This window comes from Trifolium pratense, linkage group LG7, assembly GCF_020283565.1.
Source record: "Trifolium pratense cultivar HEN17-A07 linkage group LG7, ARS_RC_1.1, whole genome shotgun sequence".
Taxonomy (NCBI): Eukaryota; Viridiplantae; Streptophyta; class Magnoliopsida; order Fabales; family Fabaceae; genus Trifolium; species Trifolium pratense.
Genome location: NC_060065.1, coordinates 6,178,829 through 6,197,861, shown reverse-complemented (window position 1 = coordinate 6,197,861; position 19,033 = coordinate 6,178,829). Strand labels below are relative to the sequence as shown.

General features: G+C 34.0%; 1 protein-coding gene across 2 annotated transcripts; it reads left to right on the top strand.

Moving 5' to 3' along the window:
* The first annotated feature begins 1,598 nt into the window (after window positions 1–1,598).
* Window positions 1,599–11,371, top strand: LOC123896816 (transcription initiation factor TFIID subunit 5). Of its 2 annotated transcripts, none has more exons than XM_045947200.1 (19): window positions 1,599–1,879; window positions 1,968–2,049; window positions 2,155–2,233; window positions 2,978–3,075; window positions 3,186–3,242; window positions 3,987–4,074; window positions 4,171–4,280; window positions 5,343–5,450; window positions 5,652–5,803; window positions 7,759–7,869; window positions 7,954–8,023; window positions 8,136–8,175; window positions 9,312–9,476; window positions 9,595–9,671; window positions 10,159–10,275; window positions 10,446–10,711; window positions 10,820–10,915; window positions 10,985–11,057; window positions 11,155–11,371. In XM_045947200.1, exons 1-19 carry the CDS (start codon window positions 1,713–1,715, stop codon window positions 11,206–11,208), a joined length of 2,010 nt encoding a protein of 669 aa, XP_045803156.1. In that variant the 5' UTR covers window positions 1,599–1,712; the 3' UTR covers window positions 11,209–11,371. The 2 variants fall into 2 exon arrangements, 1 of the variants encoding a protein (XP_045803156.1); XR_006804643.1 differs by having other exon boundaries at window positions 1,611–1,879; window positions 10,820–10,919; window positions 11,155–11,172.
* Window positions 11,372–19,033: the final 7,662 nt, after the last annotated feature.

Genomic DNA, 19,033 nt, shown 5'->3' with positions numbered 1-19,033 from the left:
AAATGGATGCACTGCACCATGTTCACTTTGTAAACTAAGTCTTGAAGTAATTTTCATTTTGAACGAAAATTTAGTGTTGGTTTAGTTGAAAAGAAGTTTAATCAAATATGACAATGAAGTGTGTTAAATTCTTAATGTCAATGTGAGTACTTTGTCAATCTATAAGTATTTATATCAACATTCTTTGAGTCTTGCTCTTAACTTACGAGCTTCTAGACCTAATTCTCCTAAACATTTTTAATCTAAAAAAGAATAAAAAATTGTTGTAAATGCTTCAAGCATACTAAGAGAGAAGCCAACGCCGTTGCAGATCTTCTAGCCCAACGCCGTTGCAGATCTTCTAGCAAAGACAGGTGCAGCAGGCACAAACGCATGGGCTGAGTTTAGAGAACCCCCACCCGCAGCTATCCCCCTCCTTCAAGCGGACGCGGCACGAGTTATGTTTGCAAGGATCTAGCTTTATTTTTTCTAGTATTCTGCTACTGTTTCTTTTTCCTTCTTTTTTTTTTCCTCCTATTTGTTCCTCTTTCATCTACCAAAAACTCAGACGAAACCTACAATTTAGTAGTAACAAATTACACAAAATATGAGGCGTTGATTAGAGATCACCCTTATGAATTTATCCACCTCATATAAGTGTGCGTAATTCTTCCAGGATAAGAAAGTTTTTTTCCCAACAAAACAAAATAAATTACTATCTAAAAATAACATGAAGATTCATAGGAGAAAATTTGAAAATAGAAGAAGAAAAGGAAGAGAGTTTTCAACTTTTCACGAAAAATGGCGAGTCTTTGTACAATGGAGAGAATAGCATTTTAGCTATGCAAAGAGAGGAAAAAAGCCAGAAGAGTTAGACCAAGTCAATATTACCACGAAATAAGAGAAAATAAAATATTTTTGTTAATATTATTATTTCCCCATATTTTTTAAATATAATTATACAATATATTTGAAAATTTTGAAATATACTCAAAATTTCCTATACCGAGGCCACTAAAAAAATTATGGAGTTGCACACAATTGTACAATCTCAAATAGATAATCACATTTTAGTACGATGATGAGTATGTTCAGATAAGCAACTTATTTGTAGCTTAATTATAACATAAGAGTTTATCATGATAAGCATCTATATATAAGCCGTCAAACTATTCTTATAGTAAAAGATAAATAAAGATAGATTGTTTTTATATATGTTATGAGCTGTTTTCATAAGTTATATTGAATAATTTATAAAATATAAGCTGAAAAATAACAAATAAAAATTGTCACAAGTTATTTTCATAAATTCTTTCCAACAATCTCATAAAACTTATACTAGTAGTCAAACTTAAACAAGTCAATCCAAATATACTCATAATAATAATAATATGATTGTAATAACTTGATACAAAATATTATTTTGAATCTTTGCACTATAAAACACCATTTTAAAATAATATTAGGACCGGCATTATTGTTCATTTGTTCTTGAAAAAATGCCAAGAACCGAGAAACGAGGGTGTAAATAGAAATATGATACATATTTTAGAGTGGGCTAACATACAAAGAACAAGGCCCATATTTAACAGACCAAGCCCATTTATCAGATCTGATTCCTGAACCAACCAACCCTAACGAAACTATAATCAATTTCAACAAGACGAAGTGCTTCTCTGAGAATCAATCGTGAAGTGAAAAGAGACTTTGATTTTTGAGCTTGAAATCGAACAATGGACGAACATCAAATTCTCGGATTCGTAGCCGCATACTTGAAGAAGAAAGGGTTCAAACAAACGGAAAAAGTTTTCCAAGAAGAATTTCAACAAAACAAAAGCAATTCATCCTCTAATTCCAATCTTGAACCTGACATTGCAAATCACCTTCTTGCATTTTCTCAGTAATTTTCTACTTTTTCTCTTTAATTGTTTAATTGTTTCCTGCAACTAATTTTCCTTCTAATTCACGTAATGTGTTGTGTTTTGCAGGTTGGAGAATGGTCCTGCAAGGTATCATAATGGATATAGTAGATTAAGAACATGGACTTATTCTTCATTGGATTTATACAGGGTAATGCATTGTTTAATTGCTTAATTTTAGGAAAAAAATTGTTTGTGGAGTTGAAACTATGTTATAGTTTTTGCTGTTGTTACATTGTTTGCTACTTTCTTTCAGCATGAGTTGCTTCGTGTGCTTTATCCTGTGTTTATCCATTGCTTTATGGACCTTGTTGCAAAAGGGCATATTCAAGAAGGTATGACAAGTGTTTGTACACTACTAGTATAGTTTTAAGGGGTGTGTTTGGATTGATTTATTGGTATAATCATTTGGGAGACTGTTTGAGAGAGCTTATAGAAATAGCTTATGACATACCGGCCATTCGGCTCCTAGCCTCTTTGTCCCTTTCTATACCTAAGCTCTTCACCCGCTTCGTCCATTGCTAGTCTGACCCCCTCCTTGATCCGAAGGGACTGCCCGGTACTCTACTCTGTTATGATTATGATAGAGTCTTCACTTAGCGACGAGAATCACTAATCTCGGCCTTGCGGGATAGAATAAATAATCAAGGCTATTGCCCCTTCTTTCAACTCTAGTTGCTTTCGGCGCCTGTTCTGTTGGCCTGTTAGGAAACAACTTATAGCTTATAACTATTTTCAGCTTATTTCCATAAGCTATCCAAGATAGCTTAAGAAACAACTTATAGCTTATATGAAAACAGTTCGATTTTATTTTATCATATCATTTGTTGTAGAAATAACTTGTATATAAGCACTTGTGTGATAAATATTTATGCTATAAGCACTTAATTAAAGTGTCCATTCAAACAGGGTTTAAGTGTGAACCATAAGAGCATATTCTTCGGTTTTTTTGATATTCTCAGCTACAATTTTTTTCAATACTTTTCGTGAAGACCATGAAATGATGCACTTGCAAAATTCCTATGTCATGACCCTGAAATGATGCACTTACAAAATTCCTCTGTTTTTGGTATTTTTAGCTAGGAATTTTTTCACTACTTTCCGTGAAGACCATGAAATGATGCACTTGCGTGACATTCAAAAGTTAGAAGGAGTTCTTTCTCCAACTCATTTGAAGGTTTGTTTCTGTCCAAAATCTTATATTACTCTCTAAGTTACCTCTACTAGTTGGATCATCATTCATCACCAATTTGTATTGAATAAGACATTGATGTTCTTTTTACTCAGGAAATGGAATTTGCTCATTCACTAAGGCAGAGCAAATTCAACATAAAGATATGTGAGGTAATATCGTAATATCTTTATTCTCCTGGATTAGTGGACCTTCCATGTTTTCTCTTCTGTGTTCAGTTTTGATCTTATATTGTTAGGAGCCCAGAAGTACCATATATTTTAAAGGTGTATTCTAGGAGGCAGGATGTAGTATAAATAAAGGGGGATAGGAGGGAATAGCATTCATATACTGGACCACCGAGAGCGGTAATCCTGAAAGAGCAGAAGTGAGAATATTAGGTCACACCCATATGCCTCTACCAAATTTGAAGTTAGAATGTTTTAGACAATGCGGGAAAAAGCAAGAATCAAGACTGTGAATTATGATTTATGATTGTGGTTTCATCACTAAGCATTAATCTTTACTTATATAATCTTTACTTATACTAATACATACTTGATACTTGACTCCTAATCTTAATTAAGATAGGAAACTAATCACTGTGTACTAGGCTCCTAATCCTAATCAAATATGGAAATTAATCCTAGGAGATAATTTAAGAAATTCCACAAAAGTTGCACCACACAAATTATAGATGTTTTTCATTTATTCAAACAGTATTTTTCATTTATGCGCAACTGTGAAGATTGGCTTATGCTATTTTATTTTATTGATATATGAAATCCATCTACGCCACATTAGATTTATGGACTCTTCTGAAAAAGATGTTTGTATTTGTCTCTTTGCTTATACCATTTGTGGCATTTACATTTTTTCATACTGGAGGAAGCTGATAACGGTTATTGTTTTACCAGTATTCCTATGAGCTTCTGCTGCAACATCTACACAGTACTCAATCCACTACTATACTTGGTATAATCAATGAGCATATTAACTTCCAAGGTACTTTGTTTATTCACTTTGAGCTTCGCATGTTCATTTAAAATTCTTGTTATTGCTCATACTTCATTTTTTGTTGTTGTTGTTGTTGTAATATAGTTACCTCTGGGCAACCTAGCTTGATTTCTGATGATCCAGAGGCTGTTACCCTTACTGGAAGCAGCCAGGAAGCAGCAAACCAGACAAACCAGAAAGAAATACATTGGGGGGTGAGGCCATTATTATATCTCCAAAATTTGACTAAGTTAGGAATTTTCTTGCTGATGTAGTTTCTGTTAATATGCACATTGTTATTTATTTTGCAAAATCGTTGTATAATAAAAGTGTCTTTATAGCTTGAAAACGCCTGAAACTATATTTGGTCAGTTGACTAATTATTCCATGACTGCCAGTATTGTGATAACCACGTGAGTCGTGACTTGGGTTCAGTCAATTGACATAGTGTCTCCCTTGTCATGCTTATAGAGTATCTTTTAGCATTACATTTCTTGACTAGTATTAGCTGTGGAAAACAGAAAATAGCCTAGCAAGGCCTTATTGTTGTAAGTTGTAACTCACTTGTGCCGAGTTAGCACAAGTCTCAATGGTATAAATACCGGTCTCCTGCTCATGTAAATAACTTTGCTTAATCAAAAAATACAAAGAGAAAAGATCTCTAAACTTTCCCTCATTTTGTCTCTGTTTCTCTCATCTTCATCACGACTTTCTCACTTTCTATTAATGTCATTGTACTGTATGGAGTGGTGCATGGGTGATGAAACTGGTTTAGCTGCCAGAAACACCATATTCAAGAACTGTACCTAAATTGGCTGAACCAGCTTGTAAACTGGTACAATTTGAAGCGGTCCCGATTGGTGGCATGATATATGGAAAAATTTAACATGCCATTGATTTGTGAACATGACATAAAAAACTTAATTTAAGATTTATCCTATTCAAAATCCCTTTTTGACCAGCCTCATGTCAAGTTTTAGCCCTTCATCCTCCATATTGAGAGGTACAAGTGGTCTAGTTTCGATGTATTGGGTTATTGTGTTTGTGTATAATGTAAAATGATATCTCCTTGCCAAGGATCGAATTCAGATTTACCATAGTGTATGGCGTTAATTTCAACTGGCTGTTCATGAGCAACAAAGACTATGCATCTGTTGCTTTGGTAGCTTCAAAAGTGCTCTTCATTATAGTTTTTGAATTAATGCATTTTCTGATGTCAATTACTATGGTGGATTCATTAATGATATGGTTTCAATCTAAATGTGTTTGTCCTATAGTTGCTTGAAGACTCACTAGAAGAACGGTTGGAAAAGCCCGGGGCCTTGCTTTCAGACTCTGAAAAGGGTGACGGGGAAGCAAAAGAAGGGGAGAATGATGAGAGTAAGGTATATCTTTTTAAAAGTACACCTCTCTTATGTATTTCCATGCATACTTATACACGGCTGTACACTCCTATATATCTCTTGAACCTAGGCATTTCTTGTCAATGAATTTCAGTTAAAGATTTTTTTTGTTTTCCTTTGTGTTTTTCACGTTTTTCGTTTATTTGAGTTTTTTCTTCTTTTATTTTCATGTTTTTCTTTTAGAAACGATCAATTGAAGTAGGCAAGCAAGGTGCTTCAGTCAAAAAGATGAAAAAAGACAAGGGTGGAAGTGCAACAGGGAAAATTGGAAAGGCTGAAGCTATCGTTGTACCAGCAGCTCCTCGTGTTAAATCAGACCTCCCCCTGCCCGTAATGTATGCTCTCAAGTCTAAATCTTTATTTTACGTACTTAAAACTCGATATAGAATGTACATTTAAGCAGAAAGCAATTAAGGCACTATGCTAATTTTTTTTCATTTCATTAGGAATTGCAGAGTCAGCGATAGTAACACTACTATAAAAGAATTAACACTATTGTAAAATATTTTACTTTGTCAACAAATCACAACAAATCATATGTATGACTTTAGAAGTAGTTATGAATCAAACATTTTCAATGATATAATGATTATGATGATTGCCAGTGTAATTTTTTTTACATTAATGGGTTTTTTCATGATAGAAATATTCTTTGTAACTTTCTTGTTGTAATGAGAGGGGGGGTTTTCTTCTCTGTTATTTTATTAGTTTCCTTTCTTCTCAGCTGAAGCCAAATCAGGAAATCAACATCCAGTCATTTATATATTTTAAAAACTACATAATTGGCATAAGGCCTTGTCCCGTTATGTTTGAAAACTTCAAATGCAAACTTTGCTTACATTTAGCTGCTTTGCTTATAGGTTTTACTATGTTTCTGAGAGCAGGATTTAATAACTGCAATATTCTCTGTTTTCAACATCTGCAATTGGTTGGGTGCAACAAAGATTGTTTTATCTGTGTAAATTTATATAGTTTCCGAATGTAATCAACATATTCATTAGGTTCAACTCTTACTATATCCTGTTTGTGACCAAAAACATTTGATGGTACATTGTACTGCCCCTGTCAGTTTTATTTCAATTTGTGTTATAGATGTTTGTTAAAGGATCAAAGATTGTTGTTTTGTGTTGAATGCTTGTTTTAGGCCATACAGTGAGAACACTTTACTAAGAATATTGTTGGAAATTCCGCCATCATTGCGGTCCGCCCCCATCCGCCTAATTGCGGCATTTGGGTTGCCGTCATTGCAGCCTCCAACACCTTCATTGTGTTGGGTGTGAAGGGGTGGATTTAGTCCCACATTGCTAAGAGATATGGCCTGTGTAACGTTTATATAGCTTGGGCAACCCTCACCTTACAAGCCGGTTTTGTGAGGATGAGTTAGGCCCAATATAAAATCTGACAAAGATTGTTGTTGAAGATAGCTCCCTCTTTCAAGCACTAGGCTTTTTTTAAAACAAAAAATTTCTGAGGCGGAGGAATAAAAAATATAAAACTATTAGAGTGAGGACAGATAGGGGAAGGATAAAAAGGAATTCTCCAAAAAAAGAAATGCTACAAAAATGAAAACTAGGAAAATTAAGAATGTAACTAGGCCTCCCGATCCTGTGCATATCCAACCTTGAAATAACCATATGATCAAGAACGTCAAAAGTAAATAAAATAAGGCAAATGCTATTGAGTATCCTAAGGGAAGGGTATGTTTGGCAAGCCTAAAAATTAAGTTTTTATGGGAATTTGTGTTTGTATTACATTGAAAAGAGATGTGCTAAACTTTTCAATGATTAAAATTACCTTATTTGCTAACCTTAAACAATGCCGTTATGACACTTGTTAGTAAGACCCATCAAATAACTATATCCCAAATTAACTGTGGGGGCAAACAAAAACATAACGCTACAAGGGCCTCAAGAAAGAAGAGTGTGATTTTCTTTAGGATATAAATCATAGTCCATCCACATCCTTTTGGGGTTGAAGAGCCCATGTGATTTAATTCTGAGTGTCTTGTCTTATACCTGCTAATATGGGATGAACTTTTTGGAGGACCTTAAACTTTGGGACCTCTAATTTAGATTCATCATTCCACAAATTGAAGGGGTAATCCTTTTCATTGATCTTGCATCTCAAAATTCAAAGAATTTCAAATTCTTCACTTCTGTGTTTGTTTGTTATTGTATGATGTCATATGTCACCTACTTGAGGCATTAACATTTAATGTCAGATTTTGAGTTCCAAACTAGTAAATTTGTAACATCATTCCATTGAGTTTAGTAATGTTGGTTTTTTGCAGCCCAACAGAAGTGGAACAATCTATCCTTGAAGATTTAAGGAACCGTGTACAACTTAGTAGTGTTGCGCTACCATCAGTTAGCTTTTATACTTTTATCAATACACATAATGGGTAATGTCTACTACATATTTTTCAGTGTAATTTACTATGTTAACTTCTGTTGCATAATGCTAAAATTTTGGTCAACTATCTCAGTTTAAGCTGTTCCTCAATATCCCATGATGGATCATTGGTTGCTGGAGGATTTTCTGACTCATCACTAAAGGTTTTTATTCTGCATTCTCTATCATCCATCCTTCTGGAAGAAAACCTTCTTCCAATAGAGTTTTATTTTAGTTGATTGAATTTCTGGTAATTTTTGTGAATTGTATGCGCAGGTGTGGGATATGGCAAAGCTTGGACAACAGCCCTCCAGTTGTGAGTTTGCATTTAGATATTTCTTTTGTTTAAATTAATCCATGACTCTTACATTCATTGTTAGTATAATGGTTAAAAGACTATATTTTTTTAAAGTGCTTCATTGTCCCGATATAGTTCAAACAACGCACTGAGTGTAACAACTTATATATTAATATTAAGGCAAAATTACACTACAGGTCCTTTATCTTATTTTTTTTGTAACACTTTGGTCCTTTATCTTTTTTTTGTAACACTTTGGTCCTTTATCTTTTATTTGTAACACTTTAGTCCTTTATTTTTTTTATTTGTAACATTTTTGTCCCTTTTTTTGTAACAGTTTGGTCCTTTATCTTATTTTATTTATAACACTTTGGTCCTTTATTTTTTATAAATAAATAAGATACGGATCAAAGTGTTACGAAAAAAAAGATAAAGGACCAAAGTGTTACAAAAAAATAAGATAAATGACCTGTAGTGTAATTTTGCCTAATATTAATGAAATATATTCTGGTATTGCTTTATATATTATAAAACTTTTCACTGTATCATATATGACGAGAGGTTCTGAGTAATGGCTCTGTATCTTGTCATGGAATTTTAGGCTTGGTTCTGGAACTATCCCTTCCTGGTGCATTATCTGTTAGATTATTTACTCTCCTAATTCAAGTAGGAAAAAGTTTTGGCAGTTTAAGAATATGCCAATATGGTCACTCTGTTTTCAAATTTTTGGGAAAGGATTTAAGGAGCAGATCTTTGGGTTTCTTTCTTGTGCTGTTGTGCAATGGGTCATAAGTAGTCATAAATACCCATGCATAAAAAAGATGTTATTATAATTTATATGCATACCAAAGAGGCTATTATATTAAGGGTTTTTCTATATTAAATGTATAATTTTTAATAAATAATTGTTGTTTTCCAATAAAAATTTACTACTTTTAGTTGTTTTAACATGTGCAATATTGCACATGTAGACAAACCCTTATATTATTCCTCAAAATCATGGCTTTGGCAGTTTGCTAAAACTTTAAAGCACCAGGGCCTCTATAAAAGAATTTGATAGCTGTGTTGAACAAAGTCAAATCTGAGTTGATGTTAACCCATATTCATGCATTGCTTTTTCATAATTGTTCTGTTATCAATTCTGCCATCCTCAGCTCTTTTGCAGGATGAGAATGATACATCACAAAATGAACAAATGCTTGGGAAAAGTGGTGGGAAAAGACAGTATACATTGTTTCAAGGTCACTCGGGGCCTGTTTATGCAACCTCGTTTTGTCCTGTTGGGGATTTTATACTTTCCTCATCAGCAGACTCAACAAGTATGTTTACTTTCTCATTTTAATATTTCTCCGCATTATGTTTCTTTGCTTTTGGTTTTTTTTTTTTTGTTTATTTCAAATTGTAGTTCTAATTTTGTATTTTAAATGGAGTATGCAGTTCGTTTATGGAGCACAAAGCTTAATGCCAATCTTGTTTGTTACAAGGGCCACAATTATCCTGTCTGGGATGTTCAGGTAAATCACTTTCTTCTGGAATTTTCTAATTTGATGATGAATGTAGAAAAGCTTGCCAAAGACTTGAATAAAATAATTCAAAATAAATAAATTTAATATCATGTGATTTATTCAGTTTTTCCAGTCGCTTTGAACAAATAGAGCAGGTGCATGTATGCAAGTCATTTCATAGTAGCTTTTACAACACTCTCAAAATGTCCTCTTAATGTGATTCTTTCTGAATGTATATGCATATATAGATGAGAATAAATGCATTTAGCAAAATCAAACAACCTTACAAATGGATAGATAGGAGTATTAGAGGTCCTTCTTAAAATAAAAGGAGAGGCTATCCATTCTCTAAAAATATATAAATATATATAATGGGCATTTTTTATGCTTTGACCTTCGTATACTTGTCTTCACCATCCCCCGAGTGAGATTGGCAAGATATTGTTTGCATGTATATTTTGGAAGACTGTTGTTTATTTCCTTTTTCTGGATGCAGTTTAGTCCCATGGGGCATTATTTTGCCAGCTCTTCACATGACAGAACTGCTAGGATTTGGTCGATGGACAGGATACAGCCCTTAAGAATAATGGCGGGACACTTGTCTGACGTGGATGTGAGTTATTAGTCAATGCTTTCTCTTGTTCTAATTTTCTCCAGAATATGTTCTCTTTAGGGTTTATATGTTTTCCTAGCTCATTTGATTTTGTATTTACATCTTTGACTGCTTCAGTAAATTTGTGCATGTGGTTTAAGAATGCTTCCTTGTTTTATGCTCTTATTTAGTGTGTTCAATGGCATGCCAACTGCAACTACATTGCAACTGGTTCCAGTGACAAAACAGTTCGACTATGGGATGTGCAGAGTGGAGAGTGTGTCCGGGTTTTTGTTGGTCACAGGGGTATGGTCTTGTCTTTATCAATGTCTCCTGATGGTCGCTATATGGCATCTGGTGATGAAGATGGCACAATCATGATGTGGGACCTCTCTAGTGGCCGCTGTGTCACACCTTTGGTTGGTCACACCTCATGTGTCTGGTCACTCGCTTTCAGGTGATCCTCCACCTCAATCAATATATTTTAACTTGTGAAAAATAAAGCTCTCGAGGTTTGCTATCATCGCATTAAACTAATGCTATTCATAATGTCTGGATGTATTAGCTCTGAAGGTTCTATTCTAGCATCTGGATCTGCTGATTGCACTGTAAAACTATGGGATGTAAATACGAGCACTAAGGTTTCAAGGACTGATGAAAAGTAAGTTTGTCTAATACGGCAAAATATAAAGAATTGTGTTCTTATACTAACTAATTTTTCCTTTATTAGAAACGGCAATACTAACAGACTCCGATCACTGAAGACCCTGCCAACCAAATCTACTCCTGTTAACACTTTACGGGTAAATGTACACTATTGTATGATTATATGTTTATCCATATCGATATTGTTGATAATAATCTTATGATTTGATGCTTGTATTCTGTTCTTGGAAGCAGTTTTCTCGAAGGAATCTTCTTTTTGCAGCTGGAGCTCTTGTAAAAAATGCTTAATACATTCTGAGGATGCCCAAGTTAGATAAATATGCTAAATCATGTACACATATTATACAGGATTTTTTTAATGTAAATTTTGCAATCACTCTTTTTTGCTGTCCAGCTAATTTATATACCTGTATTATGTATTGTTAAACTACTGAAATGGAGATTAATATCATATTGTTGTGTCACCTTAAAAAACAAGTAAAATTTGTTCTTCTATTGTTAAAACACAAAACCAAAATATTAAAGCAAACTTGCGCATAAATTAGTTGGTGAGCTTTTGAGAATTCAATTTGCACCTGGGAACATTGAAGTATTATCAAGACTTGTTTCACATAATATGTTTGATTGAGTATATGCAAAGAAAAGTATACATGATAGAAGGACATGTCTTTAAATTATGTAAGTTGTATTTCCTAAAAAAAAATATTAAGAAAGTTGTCATTCTGAAGAGCTATTTTTTTTGGGTTTCATTAATGAACAATAGAAACGGCAATTGATTTCAGAATAGAAATCTCTGAAACACTGGACGTCACTCATTTGAAAATGAAGAGAGAAACTTGTTTTATTTCGTTATTACATTAATATTACCCAGCTGACGATTCTTTCCTACATTGCTTACCTGAAAATATAATATCTTTCGATAACATTTTCACTATCAAGGGTTGTTTCCTCAGATGTCACTTAGTTGAGGACTCATTCGAATATATCTTGGTAGATATGGAGAAATTCTTATATTTATGATAAATTTTATGATCCCATTATAAAAGACCGAATTATGTTTTTTTAAATAAGAGAAATCTCATATTTCATTCATAAAGATAGTAGAAATAAAATCGATTACTATGAAGTTCTGATACTCCAAAAATGGAAACGTATCTGTATCATATACCGATATTCTAGAAGTATTGGAGTTACTTTTTAAAAATATTTTATTAGATATTTATAAAATATAGAAGTATGCTAGATGCATATTTCTTTCAAATATTTTTCATGGATATAAACTTAATCATAAAAATTTTGTTAATATATCTTAGGTTTAATTAGTAAAATATTTTTGGTTTCACATTGGTCCCTTAAATAAAAAAATGTCCGAATAAGTCCCTTAAAGAATAAAAGGTTCGAATAGGTCCCTTAAAGACATCTCCGTTAATCAGTTTGGTCCTTTCCGTTCAATTTTTCGAGGACCAAACTGATTAACGGAGATGTCTTTAAGGGACCAAACTGATTAACGAATATATCTTTAAGGGACCTATTCAGACCTTTTTTTCTTTAAGGGACCAATATGAAACCAAAAATGTTTTTAACGAACCATTTTTCTATGTGAATATTGCTCAATGCAGTTTTTGGCAATAAATTAACAACATTTTACTTACTTCTCTAGTACATGACATGATCATTAATTAACCTTGATGGATGCCAATGCCATTACCATGCCATACGTTTAGATAGTTAGGCTTCCTAGCTACTGTACTAGCTAGTGTTAGTGTTGACTCTTCTAATCAACTCACTCTCTGTCTCTGATGCCCACAATTCATTCAACTTTGAAAAGGCAATAATTACTAAGTACAACTCATATGATAGTGAATGATTTAATAATAATTATTAATAGTAATAAAAGGCTAAATTCACTGCATGTACAAAGGACAACAATCAAGATGGTGTCAGTGGACCACGGCAAAAAGAGGAAAAATAAATCAGAAAGAATAGTGGAAGTCATATTTATTGACTTGTGTGGTTAAGAGTACTTTCAATTTATCATAGAGAATCTTTAAAAATCTACACTTGCCACAACAATTATAAGGAACTCTCTATTTTTAGCAATTTTTAATAAAATAGTATTATTTTTGTTATTTATTTTTAATTTTATAAAATTTATTTTTTATTAAGGACGATAAATGTCCCGATCCACAAATATTGTCTATCGTCTATACTTGTTAAGTGACATCTGTCTTTAGAGTATGTTTTGATATTATAATCTGTATACGGCCAAATTACTAAGCTAAAAACTTATGTTTAGAGGTCAGTCCGCTTTCTTTCTCTGATCCCCAATATGAATGACACCAAGATATCTGACTGAAGTGCCACAAATAAGCTTATCAGGTCGTGACTTCTAAAACTTTTAAATATTTTTAGAGATCCATGTTAACACACCAAAAAATAAATTGAAAAACTTGGCAGCTATTGAATTAAAGCTTGAAACAGCAAAGAAGGTTTCATATATAAATTAAGGTATATCAAACATTGACTTTCTAAAAAATACACAAACCTATAAATTAGAGACTCAAACTTATACACAAACAAGAAAGAAGAGAATTAAACATGTAGGAAACAAGAAAGATTAGTCTACCATATTTATTCAATGAATGGTATGTTAATCTTTTTGACTATATAGGTTTTTTTTTTTGAGTTGCAAATATATATAACGGGATAAAACTGAAATAAAGAACATGAGTACCAGAAATACTCAAAAATAAAATAAAAATATATATAAGAAGCACTAAAAAGGACTCCGAAAAACAACAAAACACATTGTCTTGCATCAGTTATTTTTTTTTATTAGGGAGTACTACATCTACTATTTCTACGGGATGCGTTGAATAGCTCTACCAATGCTATTAATTATATAAATGCATTTGTTGTTCAAAAAACAAAAAAAAGATAATGGGTCCAAAATAGTAAAACGAACTACGCCCTAAAAATTAACTTTTTGTTTATAATAATGACGGAAAGATACTCTCAATATAGATTACATATAATAGAGTCAAAACACCACTCGTAGAATAGATAGTGTCCCATTTTTCCTTTGCTAGAAACCATTTCCAAGTCTGCACTTTAGTATGCTCAATTGTGGTTGAAACCTCTTGCTCCAATGTTGAGAACATCTCATTTCCAGCTCCTCAGAGAGACAAAAACCAAAAATATTTTGTGCAAGTGTCACTAGGAATAACAATTATCACACCGAGCCACCGGCATACCTCATACCAAACAGAGAATGAGAATGCAAATGTAGTGAACAAATGTGCTTCGGTTTATGACACCGCGCCACCGGTTTATGGCACGAGAGAACTATAAAGCCAACACAAGATCAACACAAAGGCAAATATGACATGAGTAAAACTAAGACAACACATGATCATCTCCTTCAAAGGCAGGTAGAAAACATGGAAGAACTATTTTGTTGTCCTGACAGCTGCTGTTTCAAAGAGTTCCTACAAAAAATAATTGGCATAGAAAGATTACAATAGGTACTCCAACCTAAAGAAAAGGAAGCAAATTAAGAAGGAAAATCAAGATTGCTGGCTAAAGGCCACAACCTCAACTACTACACCCAAAAATATATTGCAAGAGAGTAAAAAATCACTACTCATAAATGCAACAATTACACCTTTTGCCCTAGTAAGGAACTACCCTCTTAGCATGTGTTTGGAACCCCAATACGCACGATTGAGGTCTTGAAACATGCCCTGTCCGGGCATTTTCCTTGAAGCCATTCACTTTCCTAGCTTCAATGGTTGACCAAAATCAATTCTCAATTTCATCCAAAAGCAATTATGGTCGTTTACGCACTGAAAAACAATTTTGACACAAAATATCCAAAGAACATGTATCTAAACAATTGTTGCATCAATTCGAACTCTAACCTCTGGTTAATAACTGAGCCATATAAAAGACATGATGGCCAACACTCGAATAGGCACTCAACATGAGCCAGCTGCATATGCATACCATTCATAGAAGAACCATTTGTAGTACTAATCTTCAATAAGTACACTCTACAATCAACAATTAAAGTTGTTTCCACTGTTATCAAACTAAATACAACATTAAATGCTTGAAGAGCAATAATCTACACAAGAAAATGAAACTTATTGGTAAACAAAATGGTTTTCTTTGAAAAATCATGAAAGGGGATGTTGCATAAGGGCTATTTGAGTGGGAGTAATTAGTTTTTTCTTGCCTTTTCTGCTAGTGCAGAAATGTAATCGATCTTTGATTCATCTCGGGTATGTCTTGTACTTTGTGTGAGCAGTTCTAATAAAATTTGCCATTTCAGAAAGAAAAAAGACGCCTCCTAATACATGGCATCTAAATTACATAACATTTTTTTTTGAAGAGGCTAATAAATTGCATCTAAATTACATAACATTAAATACTTGAATAATTGAAAAACAAACGATAACTAGAAAGGGAAATCCACAAACCTTACCTTCATAAACATATGTATACATACCAGATAGGTTTGCCATAATGGCACAAACTTGCTAATTTGTAATTCAATTTGACAACCTAAAATACATACAAACTAATATAGTACACTGTACATATATTCGCTGTTTCCAAACTAAGGTTTTTTTTTTTTCTTTCTGTTATTAGCTTATTTATCATTTGTAAGAATCTCATGTTATCAATAATAGAAACAGCATTTCATTGTTGATGGTATAAGTCGGCTTAAATTTATCATCATTAAACTTCTTGATCAAAGCATTACATACTATAATCTAAAACCGCAAGCATATTAACCAAATACTGGTCTTATTTCCAATACATCCACGATATTATGTCTTTTTTATTATTAAAAACTCTAGAGAGCTTCATTGATCTCAGACATTCAATTCTATTGATTATGAAAAGTTTGTTACAAAATTTGTTAAACACTTGCTTTTAATTATAGTGTGCAAGTGTTTACCTGAAGTAGCATTACTCACTATTGCTTGCCCAAAAATACACACTCTTGAGACCTAAAATCAAGTTTGCGAGCATTGTAGGGTCTTAATTAATACGGGGAACTAAGCACATCTAAACGGGTAAGGAAGCTTGGCGGAGCAAGGTTAGGCGTACTTCAAAGAATGTGTCTGTGCTTTCTTTCCACAACTCCATTTTAATGATGAGTGCGGGGATAGATAAACCTATGAATGACCCCTAGCTCAATTAGAAACTTTGTGAAAGGCTTGAAATTATCCCCAGTCTATTTAAATGGCCTTTAAGGGATAGCCAAATTGCAACTAAACCATGGTCTTGAATTGCTTATAAATTAAGTTCATCCAGGTAAATTTCGAGTTAGTATCCACAAATGTGATGTAATAATTGTACCCTAGCTAGTGTGGAAGGATTGGGTGATGGTCCCCATAAGTCACTAAGCATAAGTTCAAGAGGTGTGTGAGGAAGGAGAGTGTAATTTGTGTGTCTTGCCATGCAAGAAGCAATACAAAAAAATGCCTTTATTGTTGATAGGACTCTTACTTTTTTGATATTAACCTCCAGTTCCCAGCATAAGGGCCCCCCGATAATATAAAGTCCAGCCGCGAGGTAAGTAACGTCTGACCAATAATTGTTCCCACCAGGAATTAAACTCGGGTTCCATTAAACAATTTGTTCTAAGGGGAGTTCATTAACCACTTGAGCACATTTACTTGTTGCAATCTAGCAATTTTGCATTACAAGGTTCAGAGATTGACTATTAGGATATCCTAAACGTAGGTTCCACAAATATTGGTTAATTAACAGAATGAAGTAAAATAGTTGGGAAGGCATAAAGACCAACATGCCCTTGAAGAAGTATATCATCAATTTCTTGGGATTTACTAAGACACCCATTAGTAGTAAAATGAAAATAAACATTGTTATCATGTGAAAATTGACTGACACTAATGAGATTCTTAGTGATGGAAGGAACAAGGAGGAGGTTATTGAGTGTGGTTGAGGAAACGGTACTACAACCAAAAGCTTTAATGTTCAATCCTTGGTCGTTTATAATGTAACTTTGATCATGAGTTGGCATTTGGAAGGAATGAACTAGGATGATTTGCAACCAAAAATGGAGGTCTTTTAGGAGCTTGAGGCCTCGTTCAGACTTTTTTAGGTCGGAAATAGTTGAAGCTAGATGGAGGTGTTACCATAGCTAGATGACTGGCTAAAGTAAGCATCATTGAAAGGGGATCTTGAAGAGAGCATGTTCTAGTTGATTGAACTTGTGTCAACATCCCAAAGCAACATGACCAAACTTGGAGCACACTTGACATTGAACAATAGAGTTACGGCCTCTTCCACCTCTACCAACACCACAAACCACGTGAAACACATCATCCTCTGAAGGAAAACAACATCTAATCGCGATTGCGCAACGACGTGTACGCAGGATTGATTGTACCAATGCGACACACTTTATCATCAACATATTGCTCTAGAATTCGAGTGCAGGCGACGAACTCAATGAGCATTGATGTACGATTTAATTTGTTGACGCCATAGATGAAAATTATATTAATTGGGTTTCGCTAAGATTTTCAGAGAAAATTGTAGAGAAAATGTGAATCATCAAAGGAAGAAACGCATAACAGTTGAAGAAGCACTAAGCTTCCAACTGCACTGGAACCGATGGATAGTGGTAGCGGTTGAGGTGGTAATGATTGATCAACCATGGATCGAAAACTAGCTAATTGATACCATATTAGAAACTCTAACCTTTGCTTTTACGGTATGCAAGTGCTTACCTGCAGTGGCAAGTTACTTCCTATTGCTAGTTGACAAGTGTCAATCTAGTGTACAACTAGAGAAACTACCTCTTTGAGTTAATTATATTAGTGTTAGACCTAAGATTAATCATATTAGTGTTAGACCTAAGATATTGTGAGTATCATGTGTGAGTTGTGCAGTCTATCTAGTTTAGACGTTGTTTACTCTATTAGTTTAGCATACACCATCACTCTGGTGTGTCGAATGTGGCAGAGAATCTCCTTGAGGAAGATATCCAACTTCAAGAAAAGGTTTGGAGTTAGGTCGCCATCGAATTCTTCTCGTGGTAGTTGCTACGTGATAAGGTTCCAACCTAGAAAAATATCTTCAGTCGTAGGGGTCACATACTAATAGGTGTGTTTTTTGTGAGGATCCGGTAGAATCATATAGTCACATGTTTTTCACTTGTGCTTTGTTTCTAAGGTTGAGAGTGGGTCATGCCCTCGGATTTAACAAGTCTTTTTGTTGTCTTTGGTTCTTTAGAGGATTAAGCCATAATTAATATAGGTTTGGCTCTTGTCTAATGTGTGTGGTCCATCTAGAAGACCCATAATGATCTTATTTTTGTTGGGTGGGTAAGTTAGTGGAAGATGAGCAACTAATTGAAATTAAGGATTAAGCTCTCCTCATGGAAGCGGTCTTTCGGTAAAAATTCTGGTAATCCTTGTACCCATTATGAGTGGTTAGTGGAACTTGTCCTCTGTCGGGGCCGATAGCAATATGTATGGTCGGCTGGGTTTGGTTCTCTCAGAGTGTGGTCTGGGGCTGGGGGGGTTCGTCTTGTTTTTGTATGTCTTCTCAGTTGTGGGTTGCTTCCGAGTTTACGATCTTTGTATGGTTTCAACTTTGGTCCAAGTTTGGATTGTCCCTCTGAAGCGGCACTTTTTTGTCTTGCTTGTTCTAGTTGTTTTTGGCGCTTCCTTTGTATCCTACTTTTTATTTTTTCTAGTTTTTTCTTATATTTGGTTTTGAGCATTTATGGTACTTTGCTCTCTTGTATCCTTCCTTCTTTATGATATATTTGTCATTAAAAAAAAATCATAGTTTATCTAGATAACCAACCTGCAACCTGCCAACGGATAATCTTTGGGATTTGAAAGTAGTTCCTTTGCGGTTTAAAGATGATATCTAGGCTCCGGATTAATTTCTTTAAAAGTGGTGTAATGGGGGTTAATGTTGACCCATCATTCAAGTAGATGGAGACTAGATTTTTCAGTTGTAAAGAAGGCCCGACCCCTTTTAAATATATTATTTTGCTTGTTGGTCTACATGGCAGTGTATGTTGGAGGTTCTTAGGTCTAGGCTTTGCAATTTAAGGAAT

Coding starts and splice junctions, on each gene's coding strand:
- LOC123896816 (XM_045947200.1), top strand. CDS start 1,713: ATGGACGAACATCAAATTCTCGGATTCGTAGCCGCATACTTGAAGAAG. Junction 5,804..7,758: donor GACCTCCCCCTGCCCGTAAT/GTATGCTCTCAA, acceptor GGTTTTTTGCAG/CCCAACAGAAGTGGAACAAT. Junction 10,712..10,819: donor GTCTGGTCACTCGCTTTCAG/GTGATCCTCCAC, acceptor TGGATGTATTAG/CTCTGAAGGTTCTATTCTAG.